Source organism: Procambarus clarkii, chromosome 20, assembly GCF_040958095.1.
Source record: "Procambarus clarkii isolate CNS0578487 chromosome 20, FALCON_Pclarkii_2.0, whole genome shotgun sequence".
Classification (NCBI taxonomy): domain Eukaryota; kingdom Metazoa; phylum Arthropoda; class Malacostraca; order Decapoda; family Cambaridae; genus Procambarus; species Procambarus clarkii.
In genome coordinates this window covers 35,149,813-35,168,760 of record NC_091169.1, presented here as the reverse complement: position 1 = coordinate 35,168,760, position 18,948 = coordinate 35,149,813, and the positions used below count along the sequence as shown (strand labels likewise).

Sequence of the window (18,948 nt, the reverse complement as noted above, 5' to 3'; positions counted from 1 at the left end):
ATGGACCAATAGCAGCTGCCTCGTATGGGCCAATAGCAGCTGCCTCGTATGGGCCAATAGCAGCTGCCTCGTATGGGCCAATAGGAGCATTTGGCCATGAACACATTCAGACACCTCGAGTGAGAGCAGCCACACCCAGCCAGTCTCCCTCACTCCAACATCTTACTCGCCAACATTGCTCCTCCCACTATATTGCTATAGTTCTTATTACACATGTTCTATATACCTATCTACATGTTTTATTTACCAGAACTATGCAAGTAGGCCGGTATTATGTCCAAACAGTACAGTGGCCACCATTCACTGCATGAAAAATCACACAGCAGACGACGCTATGATTACGTCACCTCCCTCACCTAAATAGCTCCTCTCAACATTCTCCTGTTGCTGTTCTTACACTATATACACACACTATATATACCCATGTACATATGTGTTGCCCATAGCGAACCACTAAGCTAGTATGGTGAGCAAAACAAGAGTGGCAGCCACACACACACACAATGAGGCTACCTCAATTCTTGCCCTCCCTCCCTCATCAAAATTCCTCCTTCCACAATACTACCCACAACACTAATTATAACCACAATCCTGCTATTATCACAATCCTGCTATTATCACAATCCTGGTCACTAATTCCTGTAAATGAATAATTGACCAAACGTTTATTTTGAAAAGGAACCTAAGAAATCATTTGAAGATTCCTAGATGAACGAAATAATGCTGTGGTGCTGTGGCTAGCGCTGTGAACATCGTGAACAGCATTGAATCACTGATATTTGAACATTGTACCCAGTCATTATCACACTCGGGCTCTAATATAACACTATCATAGCTAAATAATACAAGTTATATATATATTTTGACATTATTAGGCGATGCTGTGGTCACATGCTGAACAGCAGTGCTGTGCGCTCATGCTGCGAGCGCCAGCCTTGGTTGCTCACACACTACTGAGGCTCCCACACCCGGGAATGTGGACCACGATTTTTTTTAAAGATGGCGTCTGTTTACAAGAGCCCTGAGGAAGCTGATGTGAACCCCATGTAGCCGCAAGAGTTTTGAATGGAACGTGAAAAATACAAATACCCGGAGGCGCGTTGCGCAAACCAGACGTGAGCCTGCAGGCGCGTTGCGCAGTTTAAGGGTTAAGTCAGGACAGGGTTAAGTCAGGACAGGGTTAAGTCAGAAATGCGCAAGTAGAGAGACAGGGTAAGTTCAGAGAGATTACGAAACATTGACTTTGATCTTCTCCTTAGTGTTGGTTGGAAAGTTTTGCTGGTAATAGATTGTTGCTGCCCTTTACGTCACATAGAAGCAACCACGGAGGAAGGATGCAACGATGGCAAGGACTTAATTTGTTGAAAGGCATTAACTTTGAAATTATCAAAGTTAATTGTATCTTCAGTCACTATTTTGACGGAGCCAGTTCAAGACTACAGCATAAATAGAATACTTACATAGCCTTTTATTATTTATTTCTGATCATTTGAATTGTTAACTGACATGACTAATAGCAAAAACCACTCTTAACTGCTCCATATTTAAGTGTTATATCATAATTTATAATTTGGCATTAACAACTAGAATAATTCAGGCAATGTAAAACCTATCACCAAGTTTAGTTTGCAAATTTACATAGCCCTTTGAAGTTATATTGTCAAGCCAGAGAACTTGCCATATTACCTTTTCTCTATGCTTTAGTTTAGATTTAGTTTGCAAGTCTCATAATGACAATGTTTACGTGCTATGCTGTTAATGAGACTGTAATTAATGTACTTTATTTATAAGAAAACTTTCCCAATTATAAATGTACAACCATTTATGATTAAAGTTTTTTATTTGATTTAATTTGTGTGGTTACAGTAATCCCTGTTATTTAAATTCATTTTCAACTGTCTTCTCCCCCACATACACGTCAACAAAACTTTTAACTATCTTACATATGTATTTTATTCTCAACCAGAAGACTTGTACAATGTGTATGAAGTTCCAATATGTGCAGTACTGGGATACACAGACTTGGAGGTACACAGCACTTTTAGACAACCTTCTGAAGTGTTGAGGGGTGAATTTTTTTGTAGTTATGTAGGTTGAGAACATAGTAACACACAATTCACATTAATCTTCAAGTCTACCATGTCATCAGCAATAACAAGTACTGTACGTGTTACAGTACATGGAGTACATATATGTAAATGGCCATAGCAACGATGGCCATTTGGAGGCCATCAAAATGTATCCTTGCTTTTTGTACACCACTTGGGCAGGATGGTAGAGCGACGGCCTCGCTTCATGCAGGTCAGCATTCAATCCCCGACCGCCCAAGTGGTTGGGCACCATTCCTTTCCTCCGTCCCAACCCAAATCTTTATCCTGACCCTTTCTAAGTACTATATAGATGTAATGCCTTTGTGCTATCCCCTGCTAATTCTCTTCCCTATATATGCCTACCATTAAGTTCATTTTGTGCAACTTTTATTTGCTCAAATTTTGCAGGAACATCAAAGGCAGCCTGTATTTCTTCCATACATAGGCCCACACTCATGGGCCTATGTATATCTAATACCCTCGCTCCAACATCTCTCATAAATGCATCCTATACACATTAAATAACTAACAGAGACATAATTTTACACTTACATTAACACTTTCGCGAAACGGCGAATGAAAAAAACTTTTCCCAAGTGAAATTAGCGTTTCGGGTGATCGAGCGGCAACATTTAAAAGTGTATACTCTTGTCACTGTCCTGACGTTAATTTTTGATGTACGTATTTCATTTTTGTACCAATGTGTTCGCAATAGAATGTTCTAGAAGAACATAAGTATAAAATGTCACCAAAACATAAGTTAGATCAGCACCAAATAAAAAACTACGTCGATCACTAGCCGTGAGCGCCAGACAGGAACGAAATGTTTCTACTATCTTCAGGGTTGTCAACTCCAAACTTGTCCTACAGAGTTAATTTTGGTATTGTCGGGAATCTGACACACACATAACATAGTCCCCCTTAGTCTGTAATCCGTTCAGGATGGAAAATGGGAGACTCCGTGACGTCATCGATGTCATCTTATATTTACATTATTAAACATTGTTAATAGAATAGTTTTGTATCTAGATTTAACAAAAAAGTAATCAACAAGACTGAATATAATTATTAACACCACAAGGTAGCTTGGTTCCATTGTTAATGTAAAATTACTTTGAGGAATGAACCAGCCTCAGGGCGTTGGCTTCACTGAGGGACCAACGCTCCCACTCTCAGAACAATAGCAAAGAAACAGCCATATGCTGTACATGGCTCCAGAGCTGGTGAAACAACTAGACACCCCAATTACGTGTCAACAACCAGCAATACAGCCTATCAACATCACAACAACGACCGTATCCGGCTTATCAAGTATTGTATTTGAAATTATAGTGTACACATATTTTCATTTATATATAAGTCGGTTATGGGTAGGACAAAAACAAACACAATGTACGTGTATTCCATTACAGCCCTCACACTTCATGTCATACCTGTAATTGATATGTTTAGGGAACTTTGATTAATTCCTTGCATCCCATACAGGTAAATTGTGAGAGGAGCAGCAAGAATCTGTGCAGACAGTTGGTTCATACACATTATTAACTACTTGTTTGCCAAGCCTTGTCCTTCCCACCAGCCGCCATTACGTGGCACAAGGAGGCACAGAGCCACACCCAATCTGGATGCTACACCTAAACGCCTAGCAGGCCCCCACAACAGGCCCAGCAAAGCCATTTGTTGTATCAGTATTAGTAGTCATAATTAGTAATTATTACTAGTAGATTAGACCACCATATGTGGTATGATAATGATAAGTGAACCACCACATGTGGTATAATATTATAATAATAAAAGGTAAACAATTGGTAGTTTAAGAAGGAGCCATATCAATGTGGTTTAGGCTACCAATTGTCCCCCCCATTAGTGTGTGAGATAATTTCAGGCAGTTTACAAGTACATACAGTTCACTCAATTAATTCTTACTTACTAAGAAAATAAATAAGACAGAACTTTATCAAAGTCAATTTAAAAAAGAGAATAGCTGCCTGGAATTTCCCCACAGGTATCACTGAAATCACAATAAAATTCTCTACATGGACATATGCATATAAATATAGAATCAATGTCGCAGCCCACCCACAAGAGTGTGGGAAGTGGCCGAAGTGTTACCCGCGGCGGCATATCGGCGAAACCCGCATTGAAAAGTGTATATTCAACTCACTGTCCTGACATATTTTTCGATGTACGTATTTCATTTTTGTACCAATGTGTTCGCAATAGAATGTTCTAGAAGAACATAAGTATAAAACGTCACATAAGAATGCGTTCGACCGGCAAAAAAAATATAAACTAAGTCGATTATACTCGTCGTGTCAATAATACAATTTTTTACCACGATGATTCACTGCCATGCCGTTCTCCCAAGTAAGCTCTTTGGCTATTAGAGAAAACGTATAATTCATGGCGAACATTTGTAAACTATCCCCAAGTAGATCGGATAGAAATTGGAATTTATACAAATATTTATTCTCATGACCCCAGCAAGTGTTACCCATGCGAAACAAAACAAAACTTGGTGACGCTCTCGTGTGTGCGATCGCTGGGCGAAAGTGTTAAACTGATCACTTGACAACCTTCACCTCAATACCCTCCATAGGCCCCCTCTCTTCCCTTTACACATTTTCCTCAAAAAATATAATTTTTTTAATTTACATAAATACAGTTTGCAGTTTTTACTTTGTTTTAAATTTAGATATAAGCTTAATGATATTGAAGATATCATACCTGGGATAACTCAAAATCTGACATGAATGGATCTCGGCACAAGAGAGCTCTAAGGCTGACTGGAGAACATAGAGGTAACCATACCTGAAATGAGAAGAAGATCTGTGTAAAATTTGATACATATTCCTTTATTTGAAATAAAATAGAGTATGTTAATTTGATAAATATTCAATAACAAAGCCTCCAAGCCACACTTTGAATGATGTATTTAATGCTGTGCAACAATTTCATCTCGTTAGCATTAATGACGATATCTTATATGTCACAGGCCAAGCTTGCTGTATTCTTTTGCATTTGACTCTTAATTATTAAATCCTTATCTTCTTGCAGCACACTATAATCCTCAGCTTTTAATTTTATCGTTAGCTTTATGTTATCTTAGAAAAAATAGACGTGTGAGCTCACTTCCACAGGTAGGTCGTTCATATAGATTAAGAACGGCAACTGGCCTAGGACCAAACCTTGCAGGACCTATCGCACTTCCCACATTTCTCCAGCTTGACACATCCACTCTGACTGTGGTCCTTTGTATCTTGTGTACTCCCTTACTTAGTTTTGTGTTTTTCCAGTTATCTCAACTTGTTTCTATATCTTATGAAATAGCTTCTTGTAGATAAGTATCAAAAACTTTACAAGTCTGAGAAAATGCAGTCTACCAATCATCCTTTCTCACTTCCTATCTGAATGATCCTGTTATAAAAATATTTTACCAGACATGCCTTTTTCTATTGAAACTGTGTTGCTCCTCAGTTACAAAATTTATCCTCTTCAGGTGTTCCACTTTTCTCATCCAGATTACATTTTCCAGCATTTTGCAATAAACTCATTTTTCTGACAATGATCTATAGCTTAGTGCATCATATCTGTTCCATTTGTTGCATACTTGGACAGCCTTTCAGCTCTTTCAGATTTCTGGAAGCTCTCAAGTTTCTAATGTTTTATTAAAAGTCCAAGTTTATGAGCGACACAGTACCCCTACTCATCTAGATTCGAGTCAGCATAATTACTCTGTTGCATGTCTGGTATGCAGGTGCACAGTGTTGGGTTGGGTTCTGGAGTCCTGCTGAACTGTCTGGTTCCCGAACTTCTCCTCCTCTGTCCTCCACTTTCCAGACAGGAAGGTTTAAACAAAAATTATTTGAATCCTGATTATCTGAAGAAATCAAATCCAAACCAGCCTAAATGACCTTTGGGTATTTGGTACCATTTCCCAGACTACTTTACCTGTGATTAATACACAATTTGTGAGAAAGCAGTTTCAAATAACGAGTTTCAAATAACAAGGAATCCACATATACATATACAGTACGGTATATATGTGGATTCCTTGTATATAGACAATAGATATACATGTACAGGTGTGACATACAGCTAAAATATGTGACAGTACAGTGACTTCCAGGTTGCCTTAATTGTTTCATTACTGTTCTTCTCATAGAAATTATTGTATACAGAAGCAGACAGATCATTACTGCCATGTTATTTAATTATTTGATTGCATATTCTGGTAACTAATTTAGTGGGGATGGCTTACTTCATGCCTTATACCATATGCAAGTACAGTACCAGCATGATAATGTGTCCTCAACCTAATAAAACAGTGCTCGCCATCTAAGTAATTAAATGGTTTGGACAAGAAAACCACTAATCAGCTCTAGCTGTAATCTTCAAAGACAGTGGTAATCGCTTTATGCCACCGTAAGACCGTTCCCACACGTATTTGTTCACCTTTACTTCTTGTTGTGTTGTTGTCTACTTGTTGCTCTGTTCCGGTATACCTCAGTCTTCAACCCATCCTCCTGTTTAGATAGTACTTTTTGTAACTGTGTACAATAGTACAAACATTGATATATTAAACAATTAGAAAGTAGAATTTGGTACTATTTACTTTATAAAGTTAAAAAAATAAAGCTAAAAAATAAACTTAAATATTCCTAGGCCTAGTATAGCATATGTATGTACTATATTAGGCCTCAGATAGTGTGAATTAGGCCTAGGAAAGTTAGATCAGGTTATTTAAGGTTGTCTTTGCAACATAAATACAGAACCTTTTCCAGTCTGTCCAAATTCAATAGTAATGATGTTTACTTTCTAATTGTCCATTACACCATATATGTACAATGGTTCTCATCATTACTATAAGTACTAACTCAACAGAAGGATGAGCTGCACTCTTGCATATTGTCCTTACTGTACCTATTATCCATAACCTCCATACTGTACTTACCTATCTATAGTTAACAGAAAAGACCTCTGCTATGACCCATTTTCTTTAAAGATTTCCTGATGCATTATATATTCTTCTAATAGTTTTAGCACACACTGCCACTCCCCTGAAGCTTATTCCAAATATTTCCCATTCTATTACCTTTATTACATCAATCTGTCTATAGTACATATTTAAGAAACTTGGTACTATGTATAGAGATATCTTACCCCAAAGAAGAAGAGAGCATTAGACGTCCAGGCCCATGATCTATGCAAAAAATTAAACCAACGCCAAAAAGGCCATCGTGTAGAAGTTGTTCTGATTAACTGAAAGATGAAAATGTCACAATTACTATTATCAAAGCATCATTACAAATCTCAAATAAAATAATGAGAAAAGTATCCAATACACAGTTGCAATATTTATCATCTATTAGACTACCTTGAGGTGCTTCTAATACCATCGCTTTAGCTGTCAGTTTCATATGTCTATCAAGATACAGCATTTGAAGAGATTTTTCAAAGGTAATTTCTTTTGGGAAAGTGGCTTCAGACACAAAACAGAACAGGATAAATATTACTGCCCAATGAAGGGTGAAGTTACCTGTTTTTCCAGCAAGTACACTGGGTGGTTTGGATCTGTGCGTGGGGTAGTGATGCAGGTGGGAGACGATGCCAATACCGTAGGAATTATTTCACTCTCGCCTTGAAAACTCCGACTAACTACATAGTTGCCAGGAAACCAAACTTGTGTTCTCCACTGAAACACTCGCATAGCAACTTTTAGGTTCTTCAGCTCCTTCATCAAAACTGGTTCTCTCTGTTAAAGGATAACATTATAATTATATCCATGTAAAATAGGCACAAATACATTCATTTTACTTCAAGTTACAAGACGCCTTGCACTAAGTTATTAGATTAAAAGTACTGTATAATGGATTGCATTTGTATATGTAACATAGCCCTAATGAGTGTGAACTAGTGGTTATTATTACAATTAATGAGCATGTAGAATTTAGTGCAAATAATGACAACCCACACACCACTGGCCAATTTTTAAGAATTGTATTACTTTGATTCCACAATTACACTATATGTACAATTAAAGTTATAAAATATTTAACATTCTAATTAATACAGAAATAGTCTGGCATGAGTTATATATTGAACTCACTTGGCAACCCTCCCAGATGGGAAGAATGAGGGAATGACAAGAGACCCAAGTCAACACACTTTTATAGCCATTACTTTTGGTTCTTCATAAACCATTGGCCTACAAAATTTTTGCGACAAGATAACCAACTTACCCCAAATCCTTTAACATACTAACCAGTGGTATTATTGTTTGAGTGTACTAAAATGGGAGTATAGGGTAAAGTTTAAAAATGGTAAGAGTAATGTACTATATTTTTCTAGCTAAAGGCATTTATTTCATGGGTGGCTAAGCCCAATTGGTCTACTACCTAAATATAGTTAAATATAAATACAGTACGGTATACACTGTGTACTGAATAGTTTATGCATATTACAACTTAAAAATATTAATACCTCTCTCATGAATGAAAGATCTCTCTGGAGAAAGTATGCATGCTGCTGAAGATCATGCTGTCGACACAATGCCAGAGCATGTTCATGGGGCCGCCACTTGTGTTGCTCTGTTAAGGTATCGTGAGTGGCACTTAACTCATCAGCCAGCCACGGTTCAATACGGGAAAATATGGAATGTGTATGTTTGAGCTCCTCCCGCCGGGATCGTTCACCCTCCTCATATATTCTTTCTACTTCATCTAACGCTCTGTAAATATAAAAATTAAATTGGAGATTTCACCTGTAATAAACCAACTACAGGTATATGCTTAATTGTCTAATACAGTATGTTATTTTGTTCACAACTAAATGAAACACATACCAAACCTCCAGAGAAACTTGAGCAAGTTTTGTTTATCACTAACTTTAAGCAAAAAAATATTCCCATGTTAAAGCTGTTTTGTTTTGTTAAATATTTTCTTACATATGAACAAGTGCCACAAAAACAATGATAGTACTCTTTAGAGTGTGATCAACACAATGAATATTTATTTGAGCAGTGTATAATTTTAAAATGTTCAGAAATGCATTGCAACATGCAAACTATGAAGAATAAATTACTAAAGCAAATTTTTCTGTAACTGTCTTATCTTAGCATTATGCTTCAAACTATAAATAACTGCATATGTTCCGATCTCAGCTGATTGAGAGGGGTATCACCAATCCCTATGTCAGGCCTATCTTACAATACTGTATTGTACTGTAGAAAGAGTACAGTTCAGAGTTGGTGGGTATGTAGGCATGTGTTGGTGGGGTATGTAGGCATGTGTTGGAGGGGTATGTAGGCATGTGTTGGTGGGGTATATAGGCATGTGTTGGAGGGGTTTGTAGGTATGTGTTGGGGGGGGGGGTATATAGGCATGTGTTGGTGGGGTATGTAGGCATGTGTTGCTTGCAAATGTAAAATAACATTGAAAAACCAGCCTGGCAATTTCATACTGGCAACAAATAGAAGCTGTAGAAGAGTTTCAACAAAGAAATAAAAGAGAAAAACCCATAATGTATCCCGATTAGTGATACCTAAATAACTATCTCTCTGAAGGAGATTAGTCTGATAAATGGTCACATTAATGAAAGATGAAATACCTGTGCATGAGCAAAACTGCCTTGGCATGGTTAATTAGTAGTAGTGGAACTGATTCACCAAGTTCTTGAAGGGCTGGATGTGCCAGGATGGCAGTATATACACGGCCCAAATATTCCTCTTGTACTAAACGATTACCTTCCTGTAAAATGCAAGTTATGTTACAAATGATTGTTGCTATTTGTATATATATATTATACAGTATATATGTCAACATGAAAATATGAATATATATATATTGGAGCATGTATGTATATATGCCTACATACATATTTGTATAGTACAGTATTTATAGTACGTATATGAATACTCAGTTGTTTTTTAGTCTGGTTCATTTATTATGCACCTCTTACCCATCCAGTGGGTGGTAGTGGAAAATGTTACAGAGGCACATAATGGACTCGGGGACTGAACCCCAAAATCCACTTAGCTAAGCAAGTTAAAGTTTTGACATGGTAGTTACAAAATTTAATGTATCGTGTTATATCAACAATTACTAGGTCAGAGACCAACCACAAGTACAGTCTCCAAGCTAAACAACTTATACATATGGTGAGCTAGCTACATAATTGACATGTTTATCCTGTCTCCCACCCGCTATCCAGTGAGCAGCGGTGGAAAGGTCATAATGACCCACATTTAATACCTGCAGTTAGCAAACAGGGGATATTTGGTTACAATTTCTGGTAGCAGATAATTTTGAATTCAATATTTACACATCTCCTGAATGCCTGTTATAGAGCTGTCTCTAAATTCATGTATCTTTTTGCACTCCACCACACAGTGAAGGAAGGTGTGTGAATAATTTACCTAACACAGTTTACATTTGGTCAGGTCTACATCAGCAGGTAATGAAAATTCCAAGAGATACAGTATTTATAGCCAAATCTAAGCTGAGCAGTGGTCACATGTACTGCTTGATTTGGGAGCAGGAGTCTGCTGATTTTATTAGATGATCCATAGATGTGTGGCTCTTCTTGCATGATAGTGTGATGATAAATGGAATAACCAGTGTAGATTTCACTTTCCCTTAGATTTACAAATTTAGATAATTTCCCTTAAATTTGACTTATTTCTCATAATACTCTGTAACTCATTCACTTATCTATGTATTATCTTGCCCTTTTTGTGCATTTGCATCCTTCTTTACTGCTTACTGCCCTGTTAATGAAATCAATTCAATATCTGCTTGGATATTGTTTTTATGCATTTACTTCTTGAACTTTGTTGAAGTTCTTTATATATTATTGTTCTCAGGCTACTTATAGGCAATTGAAAATTATAATCAACTCCTTTTGAAGGCACTATGCATGTATCAGCAGCAGCTCACTCCTGGATAAAGGTGTAGTGACCTGCTGGACACTCCAACAGCCCCTAGCCTGCTCTATGTTAAACACACAACCCGTGAACAGCTGTACTCTCTCACTGCAGGGTCGCAAAATGACTGGGATGGTGAGTCTCGCCACTGGTAAGCAAGGAATTAATATTGGTCTGCTGACAAGCAATCCTGGCTCAGTTCTATCCTCACCACTAATCACTGATCCTGGCTTTGGCCTTATAAGGCAAAGACCTACAAGCTGAGAACATTATATACTCACCACTCAACAAGAGAACATCTTTTCTCTTCTCCTTAGCAGCACCTCTAACCTGACAGTTGACATAGGACACGTGTCACAGAAGTACTTGCTTCCTAGTAAATAATGTTCTGACTATGACCGTATCTTTCAAATTACCTGTAACTAATTTTTAGAGACCTAAATGGACTACCCAGTGGTGCCCAAGTCAACAGTCATTCTCACTAATTGATATAAATATATATAAACGGTATTTAACTACTCCAGTTGATGATTTGATGCAGTGGGTTAACTTCCTGCAAAAACTGTGCAAATTAATCTTATAGGTAATGGGTTCCCCAACTTACAATGAAGATGCATTCCTATTTTTCTGCCTTGAATCAGTTAGTCAAAACTTGGAATATGATTTCTCAAAGGCACAATGCTATAAACAAATTAGGCTCCTGAACAGTTACACTGACTATTGTCATTGGTATTGCTGAGGATGATGGAGTTGCCCCTGCTTGCTTGTTTTTATAATAATTAAGTAGAATGTTTAACATTTAAACTCCTAGGCCATTTAAAAGTTCAACATCATGATGTATTGAAAACTAATAAGGAACAATTGCATGTGACAATTTGCACACAGGAAAAAATTGCAGATAGTGATTGGAGCAGTGTAAGGGTTAATGGGTGAAAGATGAGGAAGATAGGTGACAACCTTCCATGTAAAAAATAACATCATTGCATTATTTGGTTATAGTTAAATTCGTTAGCGATGAAATCATCACATATTCAAAAATCCAGCTTTGTCTTTAATAATGGTACCAACCAACTGTTGAGAAGTTTGCTTCATGCACATGTCCAATCTGTGTTGGTTTTTATTTCTTTCTGTGAGTACTTTATTATATCCACTCCCATTTCTGAGGTCATCACTCTTCTCATACTTATCACTGGTGCATCAACAATATTCCTCCCATTAGCCATGACACAGTTTTTATACTGTACGTACTGCACAGTACTTAATTTTATATTGCTCCTTAGTTGGAGCTCACAACGCCACCACAATACCATCTGTTGGACAGTGTTGAAAGTATGAATGTTTGTAAGATCATGGCAAGTTGGTGACTTCTTGTACATCAGGAAGAATAGGGTTAGGTCCCAGAGACCTCCAAAAAGACAGCCTTTTCCTACTTTTATTCAACAAAACACCAATTTTAACATTAATAATTAATGCTCTTTCTGTTTTCTACCCAAAAATATTAACATCAAAATGAATTACGGAATGGTGAGGATCTGCACTAATTAGGGTTGGTAAAAACCTGTTGTTTTTTCCTTAAAACACAACATGCTCGGGTTGGGGCAGGCTGGGTTTTAATCTGTTTAGTTAATAAATACAAAAAATTGAATTGAAATTTAAATAGAAATAACTAAGTTGGCTCATATTAAAACAAAAAACCAAGTCTTATTTAAACCCACCTGGATTTTTCAAATTAAAAAAACCCGGCCCAGGTGGGTGGGTAGATAGCTATCATGCCAACCTGGCACTAATGTATAAATATAACCAAGAAACTTAGTAAAACACGAGAATGTAGGTAAAGTGACAGCCGTAATTTCAAACGAGAACATGATAGACCCGAGGATAAGTTATGATTACAGTACTGTATCTGTGCTAACCCGTGTTAATTTGTATCCATAAACTCAAAGCTAAAATCATGTTAGAGCAGACAAAAAAATTATAACAATCACCTTTTCAACCTCATAATCACTGAGATTTTGTGCCTTGAGATCTGCAATAACTTTCTCTCTGAAGTGCAGGAACCAGCCCCGAGCTTCCTTCTCCAGTATGCCAACAAGCACCGGCAGTGCTTTCTTCATCAGCTCCCTAAAATACCACAGAATAATTAATAAAAACAAATTTGACTTATTTCTCATATTACTCTATAACTCATTCACTTATCAATGTATTGTCTTGCCCTTTTTGTGCATTTGCATCCTTCTTTACTGCTTACTGCCCTGTTAATGAAATCAATTCAATATCTGCTTGGATATTGTTTTTATGCATTTACTAATGTCCATTATTGCATCTCCACTGTCCATGCAGTCTAAGCTAATCACTAATTTTAAAACAGTGTCCACTTTATAATCACACCTTATTCACTATGATGCACTAGTTTCTATATATACACACACTTCTCCACATTCACACAAAATTTCTTTATATTCACACCTTACTCACAAAGATGACCTTCCCTCTCATTCCACCTTACTCAAATGACCTTCACAACATCACACCTTACACACCAAGGTATATTTTTTTATCATGTTACCAATTTACTTGATCCCCCCCCCCTCTCCCTCAAGTTCTCATCGTCGTCCTCTTTTCATATACTTTCTCAATATCCCTAAACCATATTCTGAATTTATAGACATTATTACATGATTCTTAACCTTATATTATTGTCTACTTATATACACATGAATAATGTCAATGGGTCTGTATTAGAGTGGTCTATGTCCTCGACACTCAATTGAGCATCCTGGGTTCGGTATGTTCTCAAGCAGGACAGAAATGGTCAAAAAAACTTTTCTTTACATTTACATTTAAGGATATAGCTTATGTCCTTAGTATAAACCTAAAGATAAATATGCTTCTTATTCCTGACAACATGAATTATTTACCATTACAAATTGGTACTTCACACTGTTCAACATTATCCGGAATGTTGAAACAAGATAAAAAGCATACATATTAACACGTTTGATATTTTCAAGTATCTTACCTATTAAAGAGCCGGAGATCCAGCTCCAGGCCCTGGGGAGTATTGAAGATATATGGTACAGGTGGCTGTTTCTCATCTGTTAACTGAAACTTCTCTCTCGTGGCACGCTTAATCTGTTGAACCATCCATGAGCACAAGCCTTCAACATCACCATCCTGTAACATTAGTAGCACAATTACTCTATTTTAAACATTTATTTATCAATATACAGTGACACCTCTGCTTACGAATGCCCTTATGAGCTTTTTGGGTTACGAGCCCAATTTCTTCGGAAAATATGAATTGGGTTACAAGATTTGCCTCGGGAAACGAGTTTATTGATACACGTATGGGCCAACCTAGCACATGGTGGCATAGCAATCGCACCTCAGTTTATCAGTGGCTCCCGCCTAATGACAATCGCGCCGGAATTCTTTGCAAAGAATTTCAGTGTTTTTTTTTATTTTTGAATATTTGAACATAAAAGTAATTATTATATATCTTGCCTTGGGTCCCAAAAAAATCAGTGGTAAGGTTCAGCCTAAGAAAATAGTTGTGAGTAGTGGCAGTAGAGGATGTCCATTCCTCATTAAGAAAATGTGTGAAGTATGGGAAGAACTGCAAAGTTTTGTTGAAAAAACTCACCCAGATAAAGCTGTAGCAGGCCATTGCATTGACCTTTCAAATGACAATGCGATGTCTCACTACAGACAAGTGTTAAAATGTAGGGAAAAACAAGTGTCGCTAGACAGATTCTTAGTAAGACAAGCAAGCATTGAGCCACAAGCAGGTCCTTGTGGTATGCAGGCAAAATGTGCCAGAGTGTACCTGATGCAATAATGGAAGGGGACTCCCCTTCCAAACACTAACACCTCTCCTCCTCCCCCTCCTCACTGTCTTCCATATGCCAACAAGTCATCAGTAAAGGTAAGTAATAACTTGTACATACTTTAGTAGTGTACTAAAGGTTTGGGTGAATTAGGTATAAAATTTACTTTGAAGTTAATTTTAGGGGGAGTGTGGAACGGATTAATTCAATTTCCATTATTTCTTATGGGGAAATTCACTTCAGTTTACGAATATTCAGCTTACGAGCCCTCTTTGGGAACAGATTAAATTTGTAAGCTGAGGTACCACTGCAGTACTTTTTCAATACATGTTCTATTGCAAATACTTGTACTGTAATTAAAGATTTCTTTATTTACTGTATATGCCCTTTTTTCTTCATGAATGAAAGAATTGTGCTTTTCACTACAGTAACCAGCATTTGAAAAGTGACAGTCAGTTCTTATAATTTAGAATAAAAATTTGATAGATTTTACATTATCATTATCACTACCAGTTTCCTACTTAATGGAGTGCGGAAGAAATAAAAGCAGCATCACTTAGAAAACAGAACCGCCACAGTCAGAACACACTCCCAGGACTACACTCTTTCATACTACCAAATGCAAAATGCTTTCCTAGAGTTGTCATTTTAAAATTATGTAATATTCATTCAGTAAATTAATTTGAACTTCATTATTCTCTACCATTTTTCATGCTTTGTTCATACTCATCCATCACTTTCTCATTAACTCATTCACCATGTGTAATTCTTGGTTCTCCTTTCCTCGTTCTGTCATCAGATTCAAATAGTCTCTCTTAACCACTCGATCATCATCCATTCATTAATATAGTCAAAGCCCCTCAGTAATTGCTTTTAATTCTACAATTTACAGAATTTTGTGCTCAACAGAGTTGTTTGTCACTTTTTTGTTGAGCATTTGCCACTTTTTTTGTTGGGCATTTGCCATTTTATGTTAGCAGTTTGGCACTTTTTTGTTGGCAGTGTTGCACTTTTTTTTGGCATTGTGGCACTTTTTTGTTGGATGTTTGCCACTTTTTTTGTTGGGCATTTGCAACTTTTTTTTGTTGGGCATGTGCCACTTTTTTGTTAGGTATTTGCCACTTTTTAGTTGGATGTTTGCTACTTTTTTTTTTTGGACGTTTGCCACCTTTCTGTTGTGGCAAACTAAAAAAATCAACATTTTTTTATTTTATTTTAAATCATTAAGCTATGTACAGTACATATACTCCTAACACAACAAATGCATTTTAGATTGTCCTTATCTACAGGCCAAAATCTTTATATTCCATCTCATATAGGTAGGTACTAGCCCTCCTTCATGCAGCCAACCAGCCACCTCTCTGCCTATCTTATTCCACTCACCCAGGGCTTTCATTATACAGTACAAACCAATTTCCTTCCCTGACTTGTTCTAAATTTCCCTCCTTTCTCTAGTATTCTAATCTTAACATTAATTATGACCAAAGCCATATACTATACTGTATACAATACACAATCTTGATGACTGCATGTGACCAATGTGTTCTCCTACATTAATATAAAACTAGTCACTTATTACACAATTAACTCTCATACATGCTCTGCTTCCTTCATAAAAGCCCTTCACAGCTTTTAACCGAAAGTAAATACAAATGTGGATTGCATTAGTTACATTATCAACACCATTAAAAAGTGCAGCTGGGATTTAGCAGGAATCCTAGTGCCTCCATTCTCTGATCTCCACAAAGCTATTTGCACACGGTCTCTAATCAGGAGGCTCAGTCAGAGACCAGGCCACAAGAATGTTGAACTGTGGAACCAACAACAGGTAGAACAATAGGTAGGTATGGATCATTTTCCTAACCCCAAACAAGTCAAAACAATTTCTAACCAGTACACCAGCTAACTCATGACATTACCTTGCATGTTAATTCCTGCACCAGGTAACTACAGCGCTCCTCTTTCATCCGTGCTTCCAAGTTATGAGCTTGAACCCATGGAATACCTAATGCAAGATCTGAAACAAATTAATAAAATATAGTACTGGAGAGTATTTCAAATTCAACAAAAGACAAACATCCCGAGGAAGTAACCTTAATATTATTGCATCATGCATGTTAATAATTACCCAACTCTTAAACCACATCATTTTTAATTCCAATTATATTTGGAATTAACATTCCAAATATAACATTCCAATTATAATTGGTACAAAACAATCATGCTGTGGCACAGCATGACTGTTTTGTACCACATTTTTAAATTTTAATTATTTTTGTCTTCCATTTGTAAAGGTGCTGAATTTTGTTAAACATTATTACAGTATTCTCAAAGGCAAAGAAAAGATTTGGTCTATATCTATCTAAAGACTTCAGTGTCCTGTTAAAGAATGGTCAGAGCAGTAGGATCACAACTGAATGATCTCAAGTTCAATTCCCATGCAGGATCAGACATTTGGGCACATTTTCTTATACCTTATGCCTCCATTCACCTAACAGAAAATGGTTAACAGGGATATAGGCAACTTTTGTGAATTACACCTAATGAAAGATCAGTCTTATCAAGGTGCTAAGGGCACCTTGATAAGTCTAGCATGCTTCCAGTCCTCAACAACAGGAAATTACTAGCACAGTACAGTACTGTATTTAAAAACAATTAACTCACCGACAAGCATAAGAATCCCCTGCCAGACCGAGTGAAGTGAGTTAGAGAGTGAGAATAATGGAGACGAGAGTCTGTTCTTGGCAGTAACTACGATGAGGGAAAGGGCCAGGGCGATGTCATCCAGCAGTGAGTTGTGGGCCTTTTCACATCCCTTCTGCAGCCATCCCGACACCTGCCACCGATGGGTTTGACCAGGGAAGTGAAGGGACTCCACTTCAAACTCTCTGGTAAAAAACATGTCAGAGTAAGTTTAGGTTTTTTACCTGATATACCCAAGGGCCACTAACCCTAGTGGCCTCGATAAGGACAGGAAGCCAGTGGCTTGTCAAACATCCACCCATTTGCTCTGATGATCTTTTCCAGGTATATTTTGAAATTCAGCACAGTTTTGGCAGCTATGGCTTCAATGAGCAGGCGGTTCCATGGGTTAATAACCCTGTGAGTGAAAAAGCATCTCCTGTTCTCAGCCCTACAAAATCAATTTTTATCATCAATTACAGTACAGTACTACCATTTCCCTGATATTCTACCAGCGATAATGCTATACTGTATCTCATCACTAGGCCTGCTCTTAACTAAATAAGTTCTGTACATTATACCTAAAGTTTCACAAATAATATATTTTTCACTACTTCTATTTTCCAACAAAATTAAATTTTAACTGAAAATTCTTTGCACAGAAATATGAAGTGCAGTAATTTTCCTATAAATAACTATTATTTGGCCACAAGTACTAATTGACATACAGTACTGTACAATGATTTTCCATTATCTATCATTTTTATTTTTCAGTAGTATCTATAATATTTAATACTCAAAAACTTAGTCATTGGGTATGTTGATCAAGGTGTACTGAACATAACATATCAAAATAAAGATTTGATTTACAGTAGAATTGTAATTTATTTAAATCCGTCTTAATTAACTAAACTCGTATCCTCTAACCCCTCCCCTCCCACCCAAAAAAAAAAAAACACATTCACATATACTCACTCTTGCACTCATAATCACACACAAACACACACAAATTATGTGGAAAGGAATTACAGGACTAATAAAGAACGAGACCTAGGGGTGGTTTTGCTTAGTAAGCTGTCACCAGAGGAACACATAAAGAACATTGTAAGAGGAGCGTATGCATCGCTTTCCACCTTCAGACTTACTTTTAATTATATTGATGGTGAAATACAGTACTAAAGAAACTGTTCATGACTTTTATAAGACCAAAATTAGAATATGCAGTACCAGTAGTTGTATGGTGCCCAAATCTCAAGAAGTACAGTAAACTGGTAAAGTGCAATGGCATGCTACAAAATGACTTTTGGAACTGAAAACGAGTTACGAGGAGAGACTACAGGCGTTAAACATGCCAAAACTAGAAGATAGAAGAAAAAAAGGTGATATGATCACCACTTACAAAATACTAACAGGAATCAACCAAACT

General features: G+C 36.9%; 1 protein-coding gene across 2 annotated transcripts in view; it reads right to left on the bottom strand.

Annotated features, from left to right (window-relative positions):
- Nucleotides 1–18,948, bottom strand: part of LOC123755315 (uncharacterized) — a gene marked incomplete in the record, with an annotated part of 206,253 nt that overhangs the window by 20,580 nt on the left and 166,725 nt on the right. For both annotated transcript variants that reach the window (XM_069327856.1, XM_069327857.1), the window contains 9 exon segments: nt 4,818–4,901; nt 7,254–7,352; nt 7,630–7,845; nt 8,574–8,820; nt 9,699–9,838; nt 12,999–13,134; nt 14,033–14,187; nt 16,760–16,857; nt 17,505–17,728. In XM_069327856.1, the coding sequence (XP_069183957.1) occupies nt 4,818–4,901; nt 7,254–7,352; nt 7,630–7,845; nt 8,574–8,820; nt 9,699–9,838; nt 12,999–13,134; nt 14,033–14,187; nt 16,760–16,857; nt 17,505–17,728 (1,399 nt within the window).